The 16,831-nt window shown below is 50.5% G+C and overlaps 5 protein-coding genes across 6 annotated transcripts; 3 read left to right on the top strand and 2 right to left on the bottom strand.

Annotated features, from left to right (window-relative positions):
- Positions 1-161: 161 nt before the first annotated feature.
- Taf6 (TBP-associated factor 6) lies at positions 162-2,350 on the bottom strand. 2 transcript variants are annotated; one of them, XM_017252125.3, is made up of 4 exons: positions 1,219-2,350; positions 709-1,161; positions 381-648; positions 162-324 (listed from the first exon to the last, which is right to left on the bottom strand). In XM_017252125.3, exons 1-4 carry the CDS (start codon positions 2,271-2,273, stop codon positions 238-240), a joined length of 1,863 nt encoding a protein of 620 aa, XP_017107614.1. In that variant the 5' UTR covers positions 2,274-2,350; the 3' UTR covers positions 162-237. The 2 variants fall into 2 exon arrangements, with proteins under 2 accessions (XP_017107614.1, XP_070136202.1); XM_070280101.1 differs by having other exon boundaries at positions 162-648.
- A 215-nt stretch (positions 2,351-2,565) lies between these two features.
- On the top strand, positions 2,566-10,954 carry ash1 (histone-lysine N-methyltransferase ash1). The gene is made up of 6 exons (XM_017252211.3): positions 2,566-2,982; positions 3,125-3,216; positions 3,533-8,317; positions 8,378-9,868; positions 9,933-10,145; positions 10,211-10,954. Exons 2-6 carry the CDS (start codon positions 3,145-3,147, stop codon positions 10,403-10,405), a joined length of 6,756 nt encoding a protein of 2,251 aa, XP_017107700.2. The 5' UTR covers positions 2,566-2,982; positions 3,125-3,144; the 3' UTR covers positions 10,406-10,954.
- A 253-nt stretch (positions 10,955-11,207) lies between these two features.
- LOC108132745 (rRNA methyltransferase 3, mitochondrial) lies at positions 11,208-12,660 on the top strand. Its single transcript, XM_017252285.3, has 2 exons — positions 11,208-12,350; positions 12,414-12,660. Exons 1-2 carry the CDS (start codon positions 11,239-11,241, stop codon positions 12,577-12,579), a joined length of 1,278 nt encoding a protein of 425 aa, XP_017107774.2. The 5' UTR covers positions 11,208-11,238; the 3' UTR covers positions 12,580-12,660.
- Positions 12,661-12,662: 2 nt separating this feature from the next.
- LOC108132744 (ATP-binding cassette sub-family F member 3) lies at positions 12,663-15,383 on the bottom strand. Its single transcript, XM_017252284.3, has 7 exons — positions 14,875-15,383; positions 14,589-14,812; positions 13,883-14,530; positions 13,649-13,822; positions 13,102-13,592; positions 12,954-13,045; positions 12,663-12,890 (listed from the first exon to the last, which is right to left on the bottom strand). Exons 1-7 carry the CDS (start codon positions 15,217-15,219, stop codon positions 12,738-12,740), a joined length of 2,127 nt encoding a protein of 708 aa, XP_017107773.2. The 5' UTR covers positions 15,220-15,383; the 3' UTR covers positions 12,663-12,737.
- A 267-nt stretch (positions 15,384-15,650) lies between these two features.
- LOC108132592 (UPF0389 protein CG9231) lies at positions 15,651-16,464 on the top strand. Its single transcript, XM_017252033.2, has 2 exons — positions 15,651-15,888; positions 15,954-16,464. Exons 1-2 carry the CDS (start codon positions 15,722-15,724, stop codon positions 16,162-16,164), a joined length of 378 nt encoding a protein of 125 aa, XP_017107522.2. The 5' UTR covers positions 15,651-15,721; the 3' UTR covers positions 16,165-16,464.
- Positions 16,465-16,831: the final 367 nt, after the last annotated feature.

Here is a 16,831-nt window from a genome sequence, read left to right as displayed (position 1 = left end):
ATTTTAACCTCCTAATTTTTAATTAAGGTTAAATCAAGGAAAAATGGCCAAATAATATAGCAACTACATGAGAGAATTTAAGATTTAAAATAAGAAATGAAATTAAAATAATTTCAAAACTTAGATCCTTCTAAAAATAATATTCACTATCTCTAGCATGATTACTTAAATTAGAATTAGCATTCTATTGTTTATTGGGTACGAAACGATTACTTAGACTACAAAACTAGGTGGCTACTACTCCAGATGCGAGAGATCGTCCAGCTCGGGCGGGGCACGCACGATCTCCGTTTCAATAACAAAGGAGTTGGCGTCTAGGGTGCTCTGAAAGATTCAACTGTTATACCATCAACTGCAGGCGCTTCGCTACCGCCACTAACAATCACATTCTCGTTGCTCCGTAGCGACGATGCGACTAGAAGGCTGCTGCCACTGGCACTGTTGCCGCTGGAGTTCGAGTTAGAGTTGGATGCAGTGGCTCCGTTTGAAGCTGAGGAGAGGACAACGCTGTGGGGTGAGCTTCCTCGACGCACAACCTTTCCCTGGCCCTGTTGTTGCGGCGTGTTTTGGCTAACCACCACAATCTTCTGTGCCGGATGATTGGTCTGAAGAGCTCGGATTTGCGGCAATGCCGATATTCCCGGACTTCTAAGATGTTTTCGGAAGAAATATAAAATGATTCTTCGTAATCTTCATGTATTATCCTACCCTTGACGTTGCGTACTCGGCATTGAGACGCGTCCCACTGTCGTAGCCGTTTGAGCTGCACTCGTAATCGGGGCTGTGTTGATTGTGTTTGATGAAAGTGTCACAATGGTGGCTGGTGCATTCCGCACTTTGACCACCGCCTGGCACAGTGATGGCCCCAGGAAGCCAAAATCGGCTTTGTACTCTTCTGCCGAGTCGGGTGGGTTTCGCATTTGTTTAAGTACGGGAGGGCAGCACTTCTGGAGCATAGCTCGTATATGGCCGGCGGCAGTCTTGTCCGTGTTGCTCAGGGAAGTGCCCAGTAAATGGGGCTCGATGCGTTCCGATATGAACTTGAGGCGGGGAATAATGAAAACCTTGGTGACCTCGCCGCCCAGCTCAGCGAGTCCAGCAATGGAGCCGTACAACGAGGACAGGTGGGTTTTGTCGTTCTGCAGCGCCTTGCTGAAGATTCTGTAGAATTTTGAAAAGACATTAGATGTGGATTTAATGGAAGAACCCTAGTCTTACCGCGTCACTCGAGTCTGCAGGTTGTTTGTCAGAGTGTTGAAGGTCTTGCAGATCTGGGACATCAGACGGGAGGCAAAGTCTCGCAGAGCCCAGTGATTGTCCAGCTCGGGACGCATGCAAAGCTGCTTGGAGACAATGCATGTCATCACCGAAGGTATCAGCTCATGCAGGTACTTCTCGAGGAACAGCGAGGGATTGTCGAGCAGGGCGCGCACCATGCGCATCAGATAAATGAGCAGTGCCAGGTTGTTCTGCACTACGTTGACTTTGACGCCCTCAGCGATAAAGGTGCACATGCGGGGCAGCATTTCGTGGAGACCCGGATCGGATCCCAAGGACTGTAGCGCCTCACCTCGTCTGGGCTCATCGGAGCCCACACAGGCCTCGGTGATTTCTTTGTAGTACAGCTGCTGCTCCACGGACAGCTCGTGGGTGGCCAGCTGCTTGACGTGTATGGTCTCCACGTTCTTAAGTTTGTGCACCTTGCCGGTGGTCGGCTTGCCGGCAGCATCCTTGTTTAGACCCTGATCTAGTTTGATCACTGGATTAACTGAGTCAAGGAACTGGGAATCCTTCGAGAGGGGTGGAGGATTCTCCGGCACTGTGGGCTGGACACCCTCGACCACGAACCAGTGAGAACGAAGGGTTATATCGAGCGGGATCTTCACCGTGTTGGTGGAAGTGATCTCGCTGAGATCTATCTCTTTATCTTCCGTGAAGTGCAGCTCCCTTCCGCCACCGGAGGCAAATCTGAATGGTATGAAGTCCTTGGCCACGAATCCGTACTGCGGCTCCACATTGCGCACTTTCAGGGACATGTCGATATCCCTTACAGACAGCTTCTGACGTTTGGCATGATGCATGAACTTGACTGCATCCTGAATGATTCTCTTCAACTTGATGGAGACATCTTCGGCCAACTCCTTAGCGGCATCATCTGACAAAGACCCAACGCCGATGCTTTCTGCAATCACCTTCATGGACTCCGCCGACATGCTGGAGCCATAGAGCATGCTGCTCGTTGCGCTGTTTGATTTCGACGCCTTTCCACTCATTTTTATCTATAAAAATTAACAAACAATTTAGGGGGGCCGAAGAATAAGAGGCCAGTGAGTACACATCAAAAGAAAAATGTTACCGATAAATAGCAGTTATCGTTAGTAAGAACAAGGTGTTTTAATGTATAAAAAAAAAAAAATATAAATAGAAAGAATCTAAAATCCACTTTTTTTAATTAAATTGTAAACAAAACTTGATTAGTTTTAAACATTTTTAAATATTCGATTTATTTTGTAATCGATAGTGCGAACGCGTCTATCGTGATTCCCCTACAAGGTAACACTACAACAAGACTACATCACGAAGCCTGGCCACACCAAATCGCAGTGTCTTTTTCTTTATTTATGTTCGTAAATTTTTGGTTGCCTGGCTTTTTGTTGTTGCGCCACCTTAACAATAACAATTAAAGCGCGTCCCCGCCGCCGTCCGCGATGCGATCGAGTGAATAACAGAAGCAACATTTACATGTTCCACATGCGAAACGCGTTGCAACGTTGCTCCGTCGTCGGGCGTCGAACAAAGCAGCAGCAGCGAAACGGCTGAAAACGGCGCCATTTTAAGAAGCAAAACAAGCCACGGCCGAAGGCGCAGGAAAAGTGTCATAGTGCGAATGCAATGTGCGAACTAATAATTACTCCACTCACCCAATACACAACTCCGAACTGAAAGCCGTGAGTGAAGTGCCAGCAAAGAAAACAATCCAACGTAAGTGGGGGGAAAATCGTTTTCACTTTTTTTTTTTTTTGGTGGACGTCGTCGCTGTAGGTTGACCTACTTTAAATGCGATTAAAAAAACGAAATGTTGCTTTAAAAACACACACAAAAACGCCTGGCTAATCTCTTGCAGCTCCCAAGCGAGTCCAAAATATGAGCAGTGGCCAAAATGAGACGGCAGCAGCAAAGGTTCTGGAAACACAAGAGTCCGGCAGTGAAAATGAGGTATGTCTGGTGTGGAGGCTGAAAGGAAAGGGGTGCCACGGGAACTTCCGAATAGTTTTGGTGACGTTCACAAGAGTAAAGGGTGGAGAGAGGCCTATGTATGCATATAATTTTCATATTTAAATGTATAATACAAGCATTTAAATAATTAAAATGAAAATCTTTTGAAAATATCCCTCTCCATCTCTATCTCTACGAATTGTTTTTCAAAAATCATTTTATTATGCATTTTAAGTCCGTCCAGACCAAAGTTCTCGAGATATTCCTGTGGCAACCCTCGCTAGAAGCGTCAAAAATTAATAATTATCGCCCTTAGGAAACCGATTCTATTACGGATCAATCCAGCCAGTCGAAGTCCACAAAATCCGCCACTCAATTCAGCGTACAACGTTCGGATACCGATGGCCTGCGCATGAGAATCTCGGCAATACGCCCCTTGCCAGTCGCAACTCCAGTGGAAACCAAAACCCAAATCAAGCCAGTTGTCTCAAAGTCTAGAAAGATGTCCACCCAGGACACGGAATCCGGTTGCTCAGAGGCTAAGAACAAGGCAGCCAGCAAGAAGATCAGAGTGAAGCGAAAGAAGTTATCCAGCAGCAACAGTGGAATTAGCAAGACGGAGAGGGAGAAGCCCCAGGTCGGGGGCTTCACCTCGGATTCGGAAGACGATCTGCCGCTGAAGGTACACCAGCAGCGAGCGCCGCGACTCCTGCTCACGGCCATCAGTCAGGCAGCACAGTCGATTGAGAAGCCCTGCTTGGACATTGGCATCTCCTCGAGCGACAATGAGCTGCCCAATCTCGTCCAGGCGGCCATCAACCGCGTGGAGAGCGATACGGAGGACACAACAGTCGAGGGAAGCTTCCGCAAGGCGGCCAAGGCCAAGAACCTGCCGCGCTACCAGTCCACGCTGCTGCAAGACTTCATGGAGAGGACGCAGATGTTGGGCCAGCTCCCGGCCAACTCAAAGCTCCCCGAGGAGCCCGTCGTTAAAGCCAAGGAGGAAGCAGTGGTGCAGACGGTTACTCCCCGAAAGCGGAGGGGCAGACCCAAGAAGGTGGTCGCCACGTTGCCCGCTGCCAACTCAGGACCTGCCATCAATGAATCCGCAGATTCGGGTGTAATCAGCACCACCAGCACTACGCAGAGCACCACGCCGTCGCCCAAAATGCAAAGCGAAACTATCCCCGCTGGAGCTGCGCCAGTGGCTTCCACTTCCAGCAAACCGAAGATCGACATGGCCTACCTGGACAAGCGAATGTACGCCACGGAGCGGGTGCTATACCCTCCGCCGAGGAGCAAGCGGCGCCAGAACAACAAGAAGACAACGTCAAGCTCCAGCAACATGGAGGAGCTCCAGCTGGATCCCCTCTGGCGGAAAATAGATGTCAACAAGAAGTTCAGGCTGAGGAGCATGAGTGTGGGAGCGGCGAGTGCAACTGGCGGCGCCACCACCATCTGCAGCAAGATACTGGCCGCCAAGAGTGGCTACGTCTCAGACTATGGCAGCGTCCGGCAACCGAGGAGCGCCCACAACCACAATTCCGGCTACAAGTCCGATGCCAGCTGCAAGAGCCGCTACAGCACCAAGAGCTGTATGAGCCGCAGGAGCAGGGCCAAGAGCTGTGGCTACCGCAGCGATTGCAAGGAGTCGGGGAAGTCCGGCCTGAGACTGCGAAGGAAGCGGCGGGCCTCCATGCTCCTGAAGACCGCCGCTGACGATCCAGCTGAAGACCAGGACATCCTCCAGCTGGCGGGGCTATCGCTCGGCCAGAGCAGCGAGGAGAGCAACGAGTACATCAGCAAGCCGAGCCTCCAGAGCCTGCCCACGACGAGCGCGAGTAAGAAGTATGGGGAGATCAACCGCTACATCACCACGGGCCAGTACTTCGGGCGAGGCGGCAGCTTGACGGCCACGAATCCGGAGAACTTCATCAGCAAGATGATGAACCAGCGCAAGGAGACCCCGGCGCCCAGCAAGTCCTCCTGCAAGATTAAGTCCCGGCGATCCTCGGCGGCCAGCATGTGCAGCAGTTATGTGTCCGGAATGTCCAGAGTGCGGCGTCGGCACCGCCGGAAGAGCTTCAGTCACAACAAGTCCCTGAACATAGACTCCAAGCTGCTCACCGAGATCGAGATCATCACGAGCACCTTCCACACGAGGTGTCGCATCCAGGACGACCGCCTGACCGGCAGCAGTGGCAAGGAGAAGCTCATGGCCGATGCCAACAAGCTGCAGGCCACCCTGGCCGCGCCCAGTCCCGCCCAACAGTTGGTCCTCAACGGAGGCGGGAGTAGCGGGATGGGAGCCCTGGCAGCTCCCCTCCCCAAGCCTGTCAAGCGGGGCCTCAAGAAAAGGAAGCTCAGCGAACCCCTGGTGGACTTTGCAATGCTCTCGGCCAGCGCTAGCGGAGCTCCGAATGGCAGTGGAAGCAGCACCGGAACAGCCAAGCGTCGCCACAAGAAGTCCCAGGGTAACGACAGCTCCAGTCCGGACGACCACAAGCTGCCGCTCAAGAAGCGCCACTACCTGCTGACCCCGGGGGAGCGTCCGCTGGCGGAGACGGCCTTCGCGAATGGAAAGCTGAATGCAGAAGCTTGGGCGGCAGCTGCGGCGGCGGCGAAGAGCACTGCATCCACGAAGTCCCAGGCGCAGTTCAACGCCAAGAGCGCGAAGTCCGCCTTGACTCCCAAGAAGCGGCATCTGCTGGAGCAACCCACGCCGGGCAGTAGGCAGGGGGCATCGTCCGCCAGCAACTCCCCTCTGAGGATCGTCGTTGACAACAATTCCATAAGCGGTGGCAAGCTGCTGGACATCAGTCCCAGCTCACTGTGCTCCCTCAAGCAGCAGAGAAGAGTGGGCGGCGGCAAGCAGAAGGCCATCGCCACCAGGGAGCTGGTTCAGATGCCGTCTCCGGCCGGCAGCTATCCGCCGCCTGGAGTCTTCGAGCCGTCCGTCGAGCTGGAGATCCAGATACCCATCGGAAAGCTCAACGAATCGGTCATCACCAAGGCCGAGGTCGAGTCACCACTCCTGTCGGCCCTGGACATCAAAGAAGACACCAAAAAGGAGATTGGCCAGCGGGTGGTGGAGTCCCTGCTCCACAAAACGGGTGGCAACCTGCTGCTGAAGCGGAAGCGGAAGAAGATCAACCGCACGGGATTCCCAACCGTGCGGCGGAAGAAGAGGAAGGTCAGTGTGGAGCAGCAGCCTGCGGCGATAATGGAAGAACCCGCGCCAGAACCGGATCCCGACGACGAGCCACTGCAGTCCATACGGGAGACCAGAAGCTCCAGCAGTGCTCAGGTGCCGGTGCCCGCTCCCAATCCTCCCATGGACTGCGAAAGAGTGCCCCAGGCAGGCGAAGCGCGGGAGACCTTTGTGGCGAGGAGCAATCAGCGCACTCCCCGCCTGTCGGTGGTGGCCTTGGAGAGGCTTCAAAGGCCGCAAACTCCCGCCAGGGGCAGACCGAGGGGTAGGAAGCCCAAGGACAAGACTGCAGTGCCGCCACCGCCGCCGCCCGAGCCTGAGGTGAAGGTCGCCAAGAAACGAGGTCGACATCCCAAGAAGCCGCCCGTAGAAGTGGTTCCCCCGCCACCCACTCCAGCTCCGCCTCCGCAACCCACGAAGACCAGACTGCAACCCAACATTAAGCTTCCGGCTGGCATCGATCCCAACACGAACTTTAGCTGCAAGATTCGGCTGAAGCGGAGGAAGAACATGAACGCAGTCCAAGAGCCATCCAGAACCATCAAGAGCAAGCCTGCCGCGAGTGTCACGCCGGTGGAGGATGAAGTGACCGCCAGCCAGGAGGAGATCGATGCCGAGGCAGAGGCCAAGCGCTTGGACAGCATTCCCACGGAACACGATCCTCTTCCCGCCGGCGAGTCCCTCAATCCCGTGCCATTCGACTATGCCAGTTGCAGCGACACCAGCGAGGATAAGGCATCCACTCTTTCCACCAAGAAGCTCTCCAAGGTGAAGAAGACCTACCTGGTGGCTGGGCTCTTCTCCAACCACTACAAGCAGTCGCTCATGCCGCCCCCCGCGAAGGTGACCAAGAAACCGGCGCCGGAGGATCAGCAGGTGGTCCCGGCCAGCCTTCTTCCGCCGCCGCCCTACTGCGAGAAGTACCTGCGGCGGAGTGAGATCGACTTCGAGCTGCCCTACGACATCTGGTGGGCCTACACCAACTCCAAGCTGCCCACCCGGCATGTGGTGCCCTCCTGGAACTACCGGAAGATTCGGACAAACGTCTACGCCGAGTCGGTGCGTCCCAACTTGGCCGGCTTCGACCATCCCACTTGCAACTGCAAGAACCACGGCGAGAACGCGTGCCAGGACAACTGCCTCAATCGGATGGTGTACACCGAGTGCTCGCCCAGCAACTGCCCTGCGGCGGAGAAGTGCCGCAACCAGAAGATCCAGCGGCACGAGGTGGCGCCCGGAGTGGAGCGCTTCATGACGGTGGACAAGGGGTGGGGGGTTCGGACCAAGCTGCCCATTGCCAAGGGCACCTACATCCTGGAGTACGTGGGCGAGGTGGTCACCGAGAGGGAGTTCAAGCAGCGAATGGCCAGCATTTACCTGAACGACACCCACCACTACTGCCTCCACCTGGACGGCGGCCTGGTGATCGACGGCCAGAGGATGGGCAGCGACTGCCGGTTCGTGAACCACTCCTGCGAGCCCAACTGCGAGATGCAGAAGTGGAGCGTGAACGGCCTGTCGCGGATGGTGCTCTTCGCCAAGCGAGCCATCGCCCAGGGCGAGGAACTCACCTACGACTACAACTTTTCGCTGTTCAATCCCTCCGAGGGCCAGCCCTGCCGGTGCGGAATGCCGCAGTGCCGCGGAGTCATTGGCGGCAAGTCGCAGCGGGTGAAGCCCCTGCCCGCCGCGGAGGCAAAGCCATCGGAGAGTTCCCCCGGCCGCAACGGTCGCCAGCGGAAGCACAAGGCCAAGAAACACCAGCAGCAGCGGGCACCGGCCAAGGACACGGCCTCGGCAGTGACAGTGCCCAAAATGCAGCCTCTGTCCGACAAGGAGAAGAAGCTAGTCAAGCAGTTTAATACCTTCCTGGTCAGGAACTTCGAGAAGGTGAGTCCATACCATACCATTATCCACTTTTAATCCTAGCTAATGAAACCTCATCTTCAGATCCGCAAGTGGAAGGCCAGACGAGCTGCCGCCCAGGCCTCATCAGCTCTGACTGCTTCTGCCTCGTCTCCAGTGCACGGTGCCACGAATGGTGATATTCCAGGACGAAGACCGTCCACGCCATCCTCCACCTCGCTGCTGGCCACTCAGATCTCCGCGCTCTGCACTCCGCGCAACATGAAGACCCGCGGACTGGCCCAAGCCGTCCAAGACCCGGAGCTGGAGAAGATGGCCAAGATGGCCGTGGTGTTGAGGGACATTTGTAGTACCCTGGAGTCACGGAAAATGTCCGACCTCCTGACGACTGTGTCGAGCAAGAAAAAGAAGGCCATGAAGACCTCGCTGGGCGGCAAACCCGGGTCGTCGGCTGGGTCGGGTCGCGTGGAGTTTCGGTCCATACAGGCTCAGGTCGAGCAGGGCCACTACAAGACGCCCCAGGAATACGACGAGCACATGCAGCAGCTCTTCGCGGACGCCAAGCAACAGCATGGCGACGACGAGGGAAAGGCCAAGGCCTTGCAGTCCCTCATGGAGTGCTACGAGCAGCAAAAGACGGCCAGCTACTCCCAGCTGGTGGAGATACTGGGCGAGTCCGAATCTCTGCAAAGCTTCAAGCCAAAGGAGGAGGAGCTGATGGTTCCGATAGTGGAGATGCAGAAAGATTTGAAAAAATCCCCAGGAGCCGGAGAAGCCACGCCTCCTCCCATAGTGCCATCTATACCCATTAATGACCTGCCCCCCATTGTGGGATCCAGCGAAGAGGATGTGATCCGTTGCATATGTGGGCTGTACAAGGACGAAGGCCTGATGATTCAGTGCGCCAAGTGCATGGTGTGGCAGCACACAGAATGCACCAAAGCGGATATCGATGCGGACAATTACCAATGCGAGCGCTGCGAGCCGCGGGAGGTGGATCGTGAGATTCCCTTGGAAGAGTTCACCGAAGAAGGACATCGTTACTACCTCTCGTTGATGCGTGGAGACCTGCAGGTGCGTCAAGGAGATGCCGTCTATGTTCTGCGCGATATTCCCATCAAGGACGAGGCTGGCAAAGTGCTGCCCACCAAGAAGCACACCTACGAGACCATCGGAGCCATTGATTACCAGGAGTGTGACATCTTTCGGGTCGAACACCTGTGGAAGAACGAAACCGGGAAGCGTTTCATCTTCGGTCACCACTTCCTTCGGCCGCACGAGACCTTCCACGAGCCCTCGCGTCGCTTCTATCCCAACGAAGTGGTGCGTGTCTCCCTCTACGAAGTTGTGCCCATTGAGCTCGTCATTGGACGCTGCTGGGTCCTGGATCGCACCACCTTCTGTAAGGGCCGCCCCATGGAGTGCACCGACGAGGATCATTGCTATATTTGCGAACTGCGAGTGGACAAGACGGCCAGGTTCTTCTCCAAAGCGAAGGCCAATCACCCGGCATGCACCAAAAGCTATGCCTTCCGAAAGTTTCCCGAGAAACTAAAGATATCCAAGAGCTATGCGGTGAGTTGAGAACATTTCTGAAATTTTAACAAGGTCCTTATGGTTTCTTTTAATGATTTTTCAGCCACACGATGTGGATCCTTCGTTGCTTAAAACACGGAGGCAAAAGACTGATTTAGAAGTAGCAGGAGGCGTTCCAGCCGCGGCGCAGAAGACGCCGGGCCGGCAGGAACAGCAGCAACAAAAAGCGGCTGGGAGGAAGCAACGTGGGATCAACGCGGTCACATCGGATTCATCGGCAGTACGGGTCTTGCAACCAGTGGCGCCCAATGGACAGGTGAGGGATTAGGTTTCACCATTCACCAGTTCGATTTCTATTTATTTTAAATGAATCCTTTACAGATACTGAAAAAGAAGCGCTCCCGCTTGGAGAACGTTCTCATAACCATGAAGCTCAAGTGTCTCGATGCACAGACCGCCCAGGAGCAACCAATCGACTTGTCGTACCTGCTGTCCGGACGAGGAGCTCGTCAGCGGAAGACGCAGCAATCCGGCAACGGCAACAACAGCTCCAACTGTTCTACCCAACATATTTAGCCAGCACATAGATTAAGCCCTGTATATACGCGGATATTTTAGAGGCATTGCTTAATATTTATGGAATTTCATCTAACAAGTAACCCCCCTAGCCATGTAAGAAGTAACGGTGATAGTAGTAATTCTAGATGGTACATTGTTATGAACAAATTTCGTGAAATGAAGGCCTCCGAACTCGGCTAAGATGGAACAGATTACGAATTACGGATACTCTAAGAATTTATTTATATATTGTATTTACTGCACTGGATGAAGCACCTTTTTAGATGAATTTCCTATGTTTTTAATTGTTTATTGCATTTCAATATTAACCTTGTTTTATCATGATACTATACAATCTACTTTTAGTCTTTGCACTCGAAAGACCTTTTAATTTTACATTGTTATTTTAAATTATTGTATTTTATTATTGATCTATTGAAATATTGAACTATGTCAACAGCCCTGTTGGACGACTCATTGCGCTATTAGTTTTTAATTATTTTGAAATTGTTATTAACTGCTAACACAAATTTTAAAACTGAAATAAAAAGTATATTTTTCATTACATTTCGAGTGTTTTAAATGTCGCGCGCAAGGTTTTGCAGTTCTGTGAAGTCCATTCTGTGGCTTTGTTTTCCAACACTGGTTAAGGGGGCGTAGGTCAAAAGGGTTTAATATTGAATAGTTTTAAAAAGAACTAGCTGAATTCATTCTATTATATTGCAATTATAGTACTACTATATGAAAATTATAATTAAGGATTGAGAATTTTCCTTTGAAAAAGTATCCCATTATCTTAAATATGAACTACGCCCATGTAGGAGCAATCATCTGTTTCACTTTCGTCCAACATGTTTCACAACATCTTAAAACGCTCGCTTCAGTCGAGTTTAAGACAAATATTATACACAAAGAATAGCTCCAATACTTTCCGAGCAAGCTCCAGCAGTACCCATGGCGATGTCAAGGATGCCCTGGAGATTGAGGCCAATCTGTTTGGGAATTCTGGTCAAAAGCATGAGCCGGTAAACACGCGGGAGGCTTTACGCAAGAACCGCTCCAAGTCGCTTGGAATCCAGAAGAATAAGGAACATAAGAGAGAAGCGCCAGTAAATCCTCCAAAATTCACTGCAGCCGTGGATCCTCCCAAGTTCAATGTTCCTCGAACACATACTCCTCCTGCTCCGATCATCAAAGACAGCGAACTGAATTTGGAGTTTGTGCGTCTCACGCTCCAAGATCCACTGACCAGCACCCTGTTAACTACTGTACGGTCCAAGAAGCGTCGTGACAAAAATCGGCAGATCATCCTCGAGGGCCGACGCCTCATTCAGGAGGCCCTGCAATGCGGTCTCACAATGCAGACTCTCCTCTTCAGCCAGAAAGATCAGTTGGCTTTGGTGAAGGAGGAAGTGGGAAAGGCTCAAAAGGAAACTGGATCAAAAATCTACAAGGTCCCGCAACACGATCTTAAGACCTGGTCCTCGCTGGTAACCCCTCCCGGTCTAATGGCCATTTTCGATCGCCCTTCGGATAAGGGCTTGGAAAGCAACCTGGCGGAGCAAGAGCGAGCGGGCACTAAACCCTTGCCTGTAACGGTGGTGTGTGACAACATCAGGGAGCCCAATAACCTGGGCAGCATCATCAGGACCTGTGCAGCCCTTCCATGTAGCCAGGTGGTAGTTACCCACGGCTGTTGCGACCCTTGGGAGTCAAAGGCCCTACGAGGAGGCTGCGGCGGACAGTTTAGGATTCCCATTTTGGATGACGTGACCTGGGAGGAGCTGGCCAACATCGTACCCCCGGAGGTTTCAAACGACTGTCGCGTGTTCATAGCGGAGAACAATCTGGAGAAGCGGGAGAGCCACGAGACCATCGATTATGCCGATATTAGTGATGTAGGAGCTCAAAATTTTCTGATAATTGGTGGAGAGAGCCATGGAGTCAGTGAGGCTGCTTACAGGTAGGAGAAAAAGTGCCACATAAGCTAGTAAAGTTTTGAGTTTTAATTAAAATGCATTTTTAGGTTCAAGAACCTGGTTGGAGGAAAGGGAAAGTGCGTCTACATACCCTTGGCAGCTGGAATCGATAGCCTAAATGTGGCCTCTGCTCTCACGCTGTTGCTCTTTGAACTGCGAAGGAAACTATATCAGCAGTCGGGAGATGGTCTTAAGCAGGGAGGAGAAGCCTGAAACTTGAAGCCATAAAAAGTATTTCACAAAAATAATTGTTCTATTAACAATATTTCAATTGAATCAATTGATTTAAATCAAGCTTTGTGTTTCACATTAGTTAAATTTATTGCTAAGCTGTTTCACAATAATGAGGGCAAATAATATAAACATTAAATTCAACTATTAGCTTCGATTTCCTTGTACACCTCCCGCTTGTACTCATCCAGGCCACCTTCGATGGCTCTGACGGTGCGGTTGCCGCAAACCCAGAGCTCCTTGCAAATGACCTTGATGAGTCGCTCGTCGTGAGAAACCAGAATGACGCCGCCCTAATAAAAATATAAGAAAATGGTTATAAAATGACAACGACAAGTAACTACGCAGCGCTATACCTTAAAGTCATTAATTGCTCGGCCAAGAGCGTCAATTGTTTCAATGTCCAAGTGATTGGTCGGTTCGTCGAGCACCAGGAAGTTGGGTTCCGCTACAAAGTATTCATTTCAATTGAAAATGTTTTGTTTGTTTATCGAATAGACCTACCCATGCACATCTTTGCTAAGGCCACACGCGATTTCTGTCCCCCGGACAAGCTGGCAATGCTTTGCAGGGCTAGTGGACCCGATATTCCGAAACTGCCCAATTGCCGCCGATACTCCTCATCGGGTCGTCCGGGAAACAGCTCCGCCAAGACGCCCACACATGTCACATTCATGTTCAGATGGTCCACGTGATGCTGGGCGAAGTAGCCGATTCGCAATCCTCGGTGCATTACAATGTTCCCATGTATGGTGCTAAGTTGGCCCACGATGATCTTTAGGAGCGTGGACTTGCCTGCACCGTTCTCTCCGACTATGCAGATCCTGGAGTCCGAGGTAGCCGAGAGATTGACGCCCTTGAAGATGGGCAGTGGATCCTCCGGGTTGTAGCGGAAGGAGACCTCCGAAATGGCCATAACGGGAGGGTTAAGGGGTTCCACATCGGGAAACTTGAGCGTTACCACAGTCTCCTTTTCCACGGGCTTGAGTTCAGGCCTGAAATGGTCGGTAACATAATCATAGATTCACAAACAAACGGAGCTTCCATTTACAGTTTCTCGAGCATCTTAATTTTGGATTGTACGGATGAGGCGCGGTTCGCATTGTAACGGAAGCGGTCGATGAACTCCTGGACGTGAGCTCTGTGAGCCATTTGAGCCTCATATTCCCTGCGCTGGGCCTTCAGTTTCTCCGTCTTGGTCTTCTCGAATTGCTCGTAGTTTCCCCTTTTGGAGAAGATAAGATAATTTTGTTACCAATTCGGTGTATGGATTTAAAGTACTTACTTGTAAGCCTCCAGTTCCTGAGAGTGCAGGTGAATAATGTCCGTCGGCACGGTATCGAGGAAATTACGATCGTGGGAGACAACCAGTATCGTGGTTGGCCACGACTGCAAGTAATTCTCTAACCAAATGATGGCCTTAATGTCCAACATGTTCGTCGGCTCATCGAGCAGGAGAAGATCTGGCTTGGAGAAGAGAGCTCTCGCCAACGCCAGACGCATGCGCCACCCACCCGAGAAAGATTTCGTCGGTCGCAGCTGCATATCCGCGTCGAAACCCAATCCCTTCAGTATCACAGATGCCCGCGCCACCGCCTTATCCGCCTCAATGTTCTGTAGAGCAGCGTATGTCTCACTCAGCTCGCTGGAAAGCGCCGCATCCTGAACTCCATTGTTCAAGGCGGCCAGGATCTCCTTCTCGCGGGCGAGCAGCCTTGTTCGTTCTGTGTCGCACTCCAAAACGCTGTCCACGGCTGCCGTATCGTCGCCCACAACTTCCTGCTCCACGTGAAGGACCGAAATGTGGGAGGGAATCTGCAGCTGCCGCTCGGCAATCATCCTCAATAGAGTGGTCTTGCCCAGACCGTTTCTACCCACCAGTCCATATCGCCGTCCGAAGGAAAGCAGAAGATTTGCATTTTGCAGAAGAACCCTGAAGGACATTACCAAGTTGTTAAGATCTGTGTTTCTAGCTTGTAACGTTATCTTACTTTTCGCCAAAGGCCAGATCGAAGTTCTCAATCTTGATGTCCATGGACCGGTTGAGGCCCTTCTGGTCCAGCTTAGTGTTCTTTTTGTTGGTCACCTGGGAAGCCGTTGCCGTCTGCAGTTTAACTGCAACGGGAATCATGCCGTGCTTGTTCACCTCCTGCCGCTTCTCCTGCTTCTGCTGAAGCTTGGCCTCTGCCTTTTCCAGCTTCTTAGAATCCACTTTCTAAAATAGTTGAATAAATGGCTTATATTTTTTTTTTTGTTAAGCAGCTAATCTTTACTCACGTTTCCACCGTCCTTGTTGACCACCCAGATGCTCTGCATGTCCTTGTCCAGGCGTGCCATATCCTTGGCCATCTCAGCAATGTTTACGGGTGCATTGAGAACCTTGCGTTCCACGCTGACCCCATTGTTCTTCATAATGTTCAGGAACTGGTCGCACAGCTCCCGTATACTCTCCTCAGGCCGGTCACAATCCACGCTCTGCAGGATGTCACCCACTGCATCAAAGACATCGTCGCCGGTCTCGAAGTCTTCCTCGCTTCCAGAAAGCACTCCCTCAACGTATGTCAAGAGCTCCGAGTCGATTTTGGGGAACTCTCGCTGCAGAATGATCGTGTATTCGCTCATCTTTGGGGATTCCTTTGTGGTGGGTGGCGGCAGGATCTCTCAGATGACCTTGATGGAAAAATCGCTATTTGACCGTGTGGCAAGCCGGATAAAATAATTTTCCCGACTTCAGCACCACAAGCGAAATTAAGAAGGGGGTTGGAAGAAGAAGCACAAGTCTCCAGGTGGTCAGAGTTTAAAAACACTGAAAAACAGTGATGTTAAGCTTTTTCGTAGAAAGGCGCCAAGTTTTGATTTTTGATTAATCGATTTTAAATATTTTACTTCTAGTTTTAAAGCACCAAATTATAAAAGTCTTCGTTTGCCTAACACCGTTTAGTCTTAAATATTTACAGAGTATTTTTAATAAAATAAAAGAAAGAATTAGTTTAGTTTCGATATCATGTTTATAATAATAATATCGATATATTGTGTTTTGTTTTGATATTGACAACCCTAGTCAATTGCATAAAATTCCGGTGGATTGCTATATTTACAGTCGGAAATCAACAAAGTATTTAAAATGTTTAACAAAGCTGCGATGGTAGGGGCCATGGTGCGCCGTTCCTTTGGAACCACCCAACTGATGCGACAAACTATCAAAAACCACGAACCCAACAATCTCGAGAGGAAGATGTTGGTATGGAGCGGCAAATACAAGTCCCAGGCGGAGGTTCCAAGTTTTGTGAGGTGAGTAAGGCCATCAATTTGGATTGCAACAGGTTGTTATCAAACATTATTATTATAATTATCAGCCAGGATGAGATGGAGCGTTGTCGGAACAAAATGCGCATACGATTGGCCAACATCATGATTGGATTAACGGCCATTGGTTGTGCGATCATGATTTATAGTGGAAAACAGGCCGCCAAACGAGGAGAATCTGTTACCAAGATGAACTTGGAGTGGCACAAACAGTTTAACGAATCGAATCCCGATGCTAAAGCCGCTCCAGCCACAAAGTAGATGAAATGGCATACAACTTATTAAGGAGTGCCTCTCCTTTAATTATTTTCCATTTGGTGTTTTGAATTTCAGTTTGATTTTTGGGAAGATTTGAAAACTTAAACTTAAATCGATTAGTTAAATTGTGAAACTGAAACTCAAAAGGTCGATGGACCCTTGCTTTAGTTCCCTTTTGTGAGAAAACCTTGTTTGCCTGGCATGTGCACATGCGCCATATCCTTGATAGATATTCAGTGATATTTGTAAACTCAAAGTTAGATTTTATTTTAATAGCAAGTCAATAAATAATAAATCAGTGAATTTTTGGCTTTTGTTTTTGAAGAAGAATGGGACAAAGATAAGGCTTTTGATAAGGATGCATATTTTGGAAAACAAAATATAATTCAATGAACTTGTCATTGAACTCATTCTTGATATGTGGCATCAAATATAAAGATTTCTTTAAAAATATAATCCTTTAGATTTCAAAAGGATCGGTATTGGTAAGAAATAATATATTTTTTGTTAACCTATTTATGCACATTACCCCCTTAGTAAAAAATAATTGGATTGATTTGTGCTATATCCTTGTGACATTACCCAGAAACTTGTTAACTCAGAAGCAATTGGCATTGTGCTGGCAATAAATATTTTATCAGAACTCATTCACGCCCGCCACCGCTTTCGA

The sequence above is a fragment of the Drosophila bipectinata genome, chromosome 3L (assembly GCF_030179905.1).
Source record: "Drosophila bipectinata strain 14024-0381.07 chromosome 3L, DbipHiC1v2, whole genome shotgun sequence".
NCBI lineage: Eukaryota > Metazoa > Arthropoda > Insecta > Diptera > Drosophilidae > Drosophila > Drosophila bipectinata.
This window is presented reverse-complemented; position numbering and strand designations above follow the sequence as displayed.

Bases quoted from the DNA above. Each gene is read 5' to 3' on its own strand.
- ash1 (XM_017252211.3), top strand. From the start codon at position 3,145: ATGAGCAGTGGCCAAAATGAGACGGCAGCAGCAAAGGTTCTGGAAACA. The intron at 3,217-3,532 runs GTATGTCTGGTG...TATCGCCCTTAG, and splicing joins AGTCCGGCAGTGAAAATGAG to GAAACCGATTCTATTACGGA. The intron at 9,869-9,932 runs GTGAGTTGAGAA...ATGATTTTTCAG, and splicing joins AGATATCCAAGAGCTATGCG to CCACACGATGTGGATCCTTC.
- Taf6 (XM_017252125.3), bottom strand. From the start codon at position 2,273: ATGAGTGGAAAGGCGTCGAAATCAAACAGCGCAACGAGCAGCATGCTC. The intron at 649-708 runs GTAGGATAATAC...AAAACATCTTAG, and splicing joins CCGAGTACGCAACGTCAAGG to AAGTCCGGGAATATCGGCAT. The intron at 325-380 runs GTTAGTGGCGGT...TGAATCTTTCAG, and splicing joins GGAGCAACGAGAATGTGATT to AGCACCCTAGACGCCAACTC.
- LOC108132745 (XM_017252285.3), top strand. From the start codon at position 11,239: ATGTTTCACAACATCTTAAAACGCTCGCTTCAGTCGAGTTTAAGACAA. The intron at 12,351-12,413 runs GTAGGAGAAAAA...ATGCATTTTTAG, and splicing joins GTCAGTGAGGCTGCTTACAG to GTTCAAGAACCTGGTTGGAG.
- LOC108132592 (XM_017252033.2), top strand. From the start codon at position 15,722: ATGTTTAACAAAGCTGCGATGGTAGGGGCCATGGTGCGCCGTTCCTTT. The intron at 15,889-15,953 runs GTGAGTAAGGCC...TATAATTATCAG, and splicing joins GAGGTTCCAAGTTTTGTGAG to CCAGGATGAGATGGAGCGTT.
- LOC108132744 (XM_017252284.3), bottom strand. From the start codon at position 15,219: ATGAGCGAATACACGATCATTCTGCAGCGAGAGTTCCCCAAAATCGAC. The intron at 14,531-14,588 runs GTAAGATAACGT...AATGTCCTTCAG, and splicing joins GATCTGGCCTTTGGCGAAAA to GGTTCTTCTGCAAAATGCAA. The intron at 13,046-13,101 runs GTAGGTCTATTC...AATACTTTGTAG, and splicing joins CTTAGCAAAGATGTGCATGG to CGGAACCCAACTTCCTGGTG.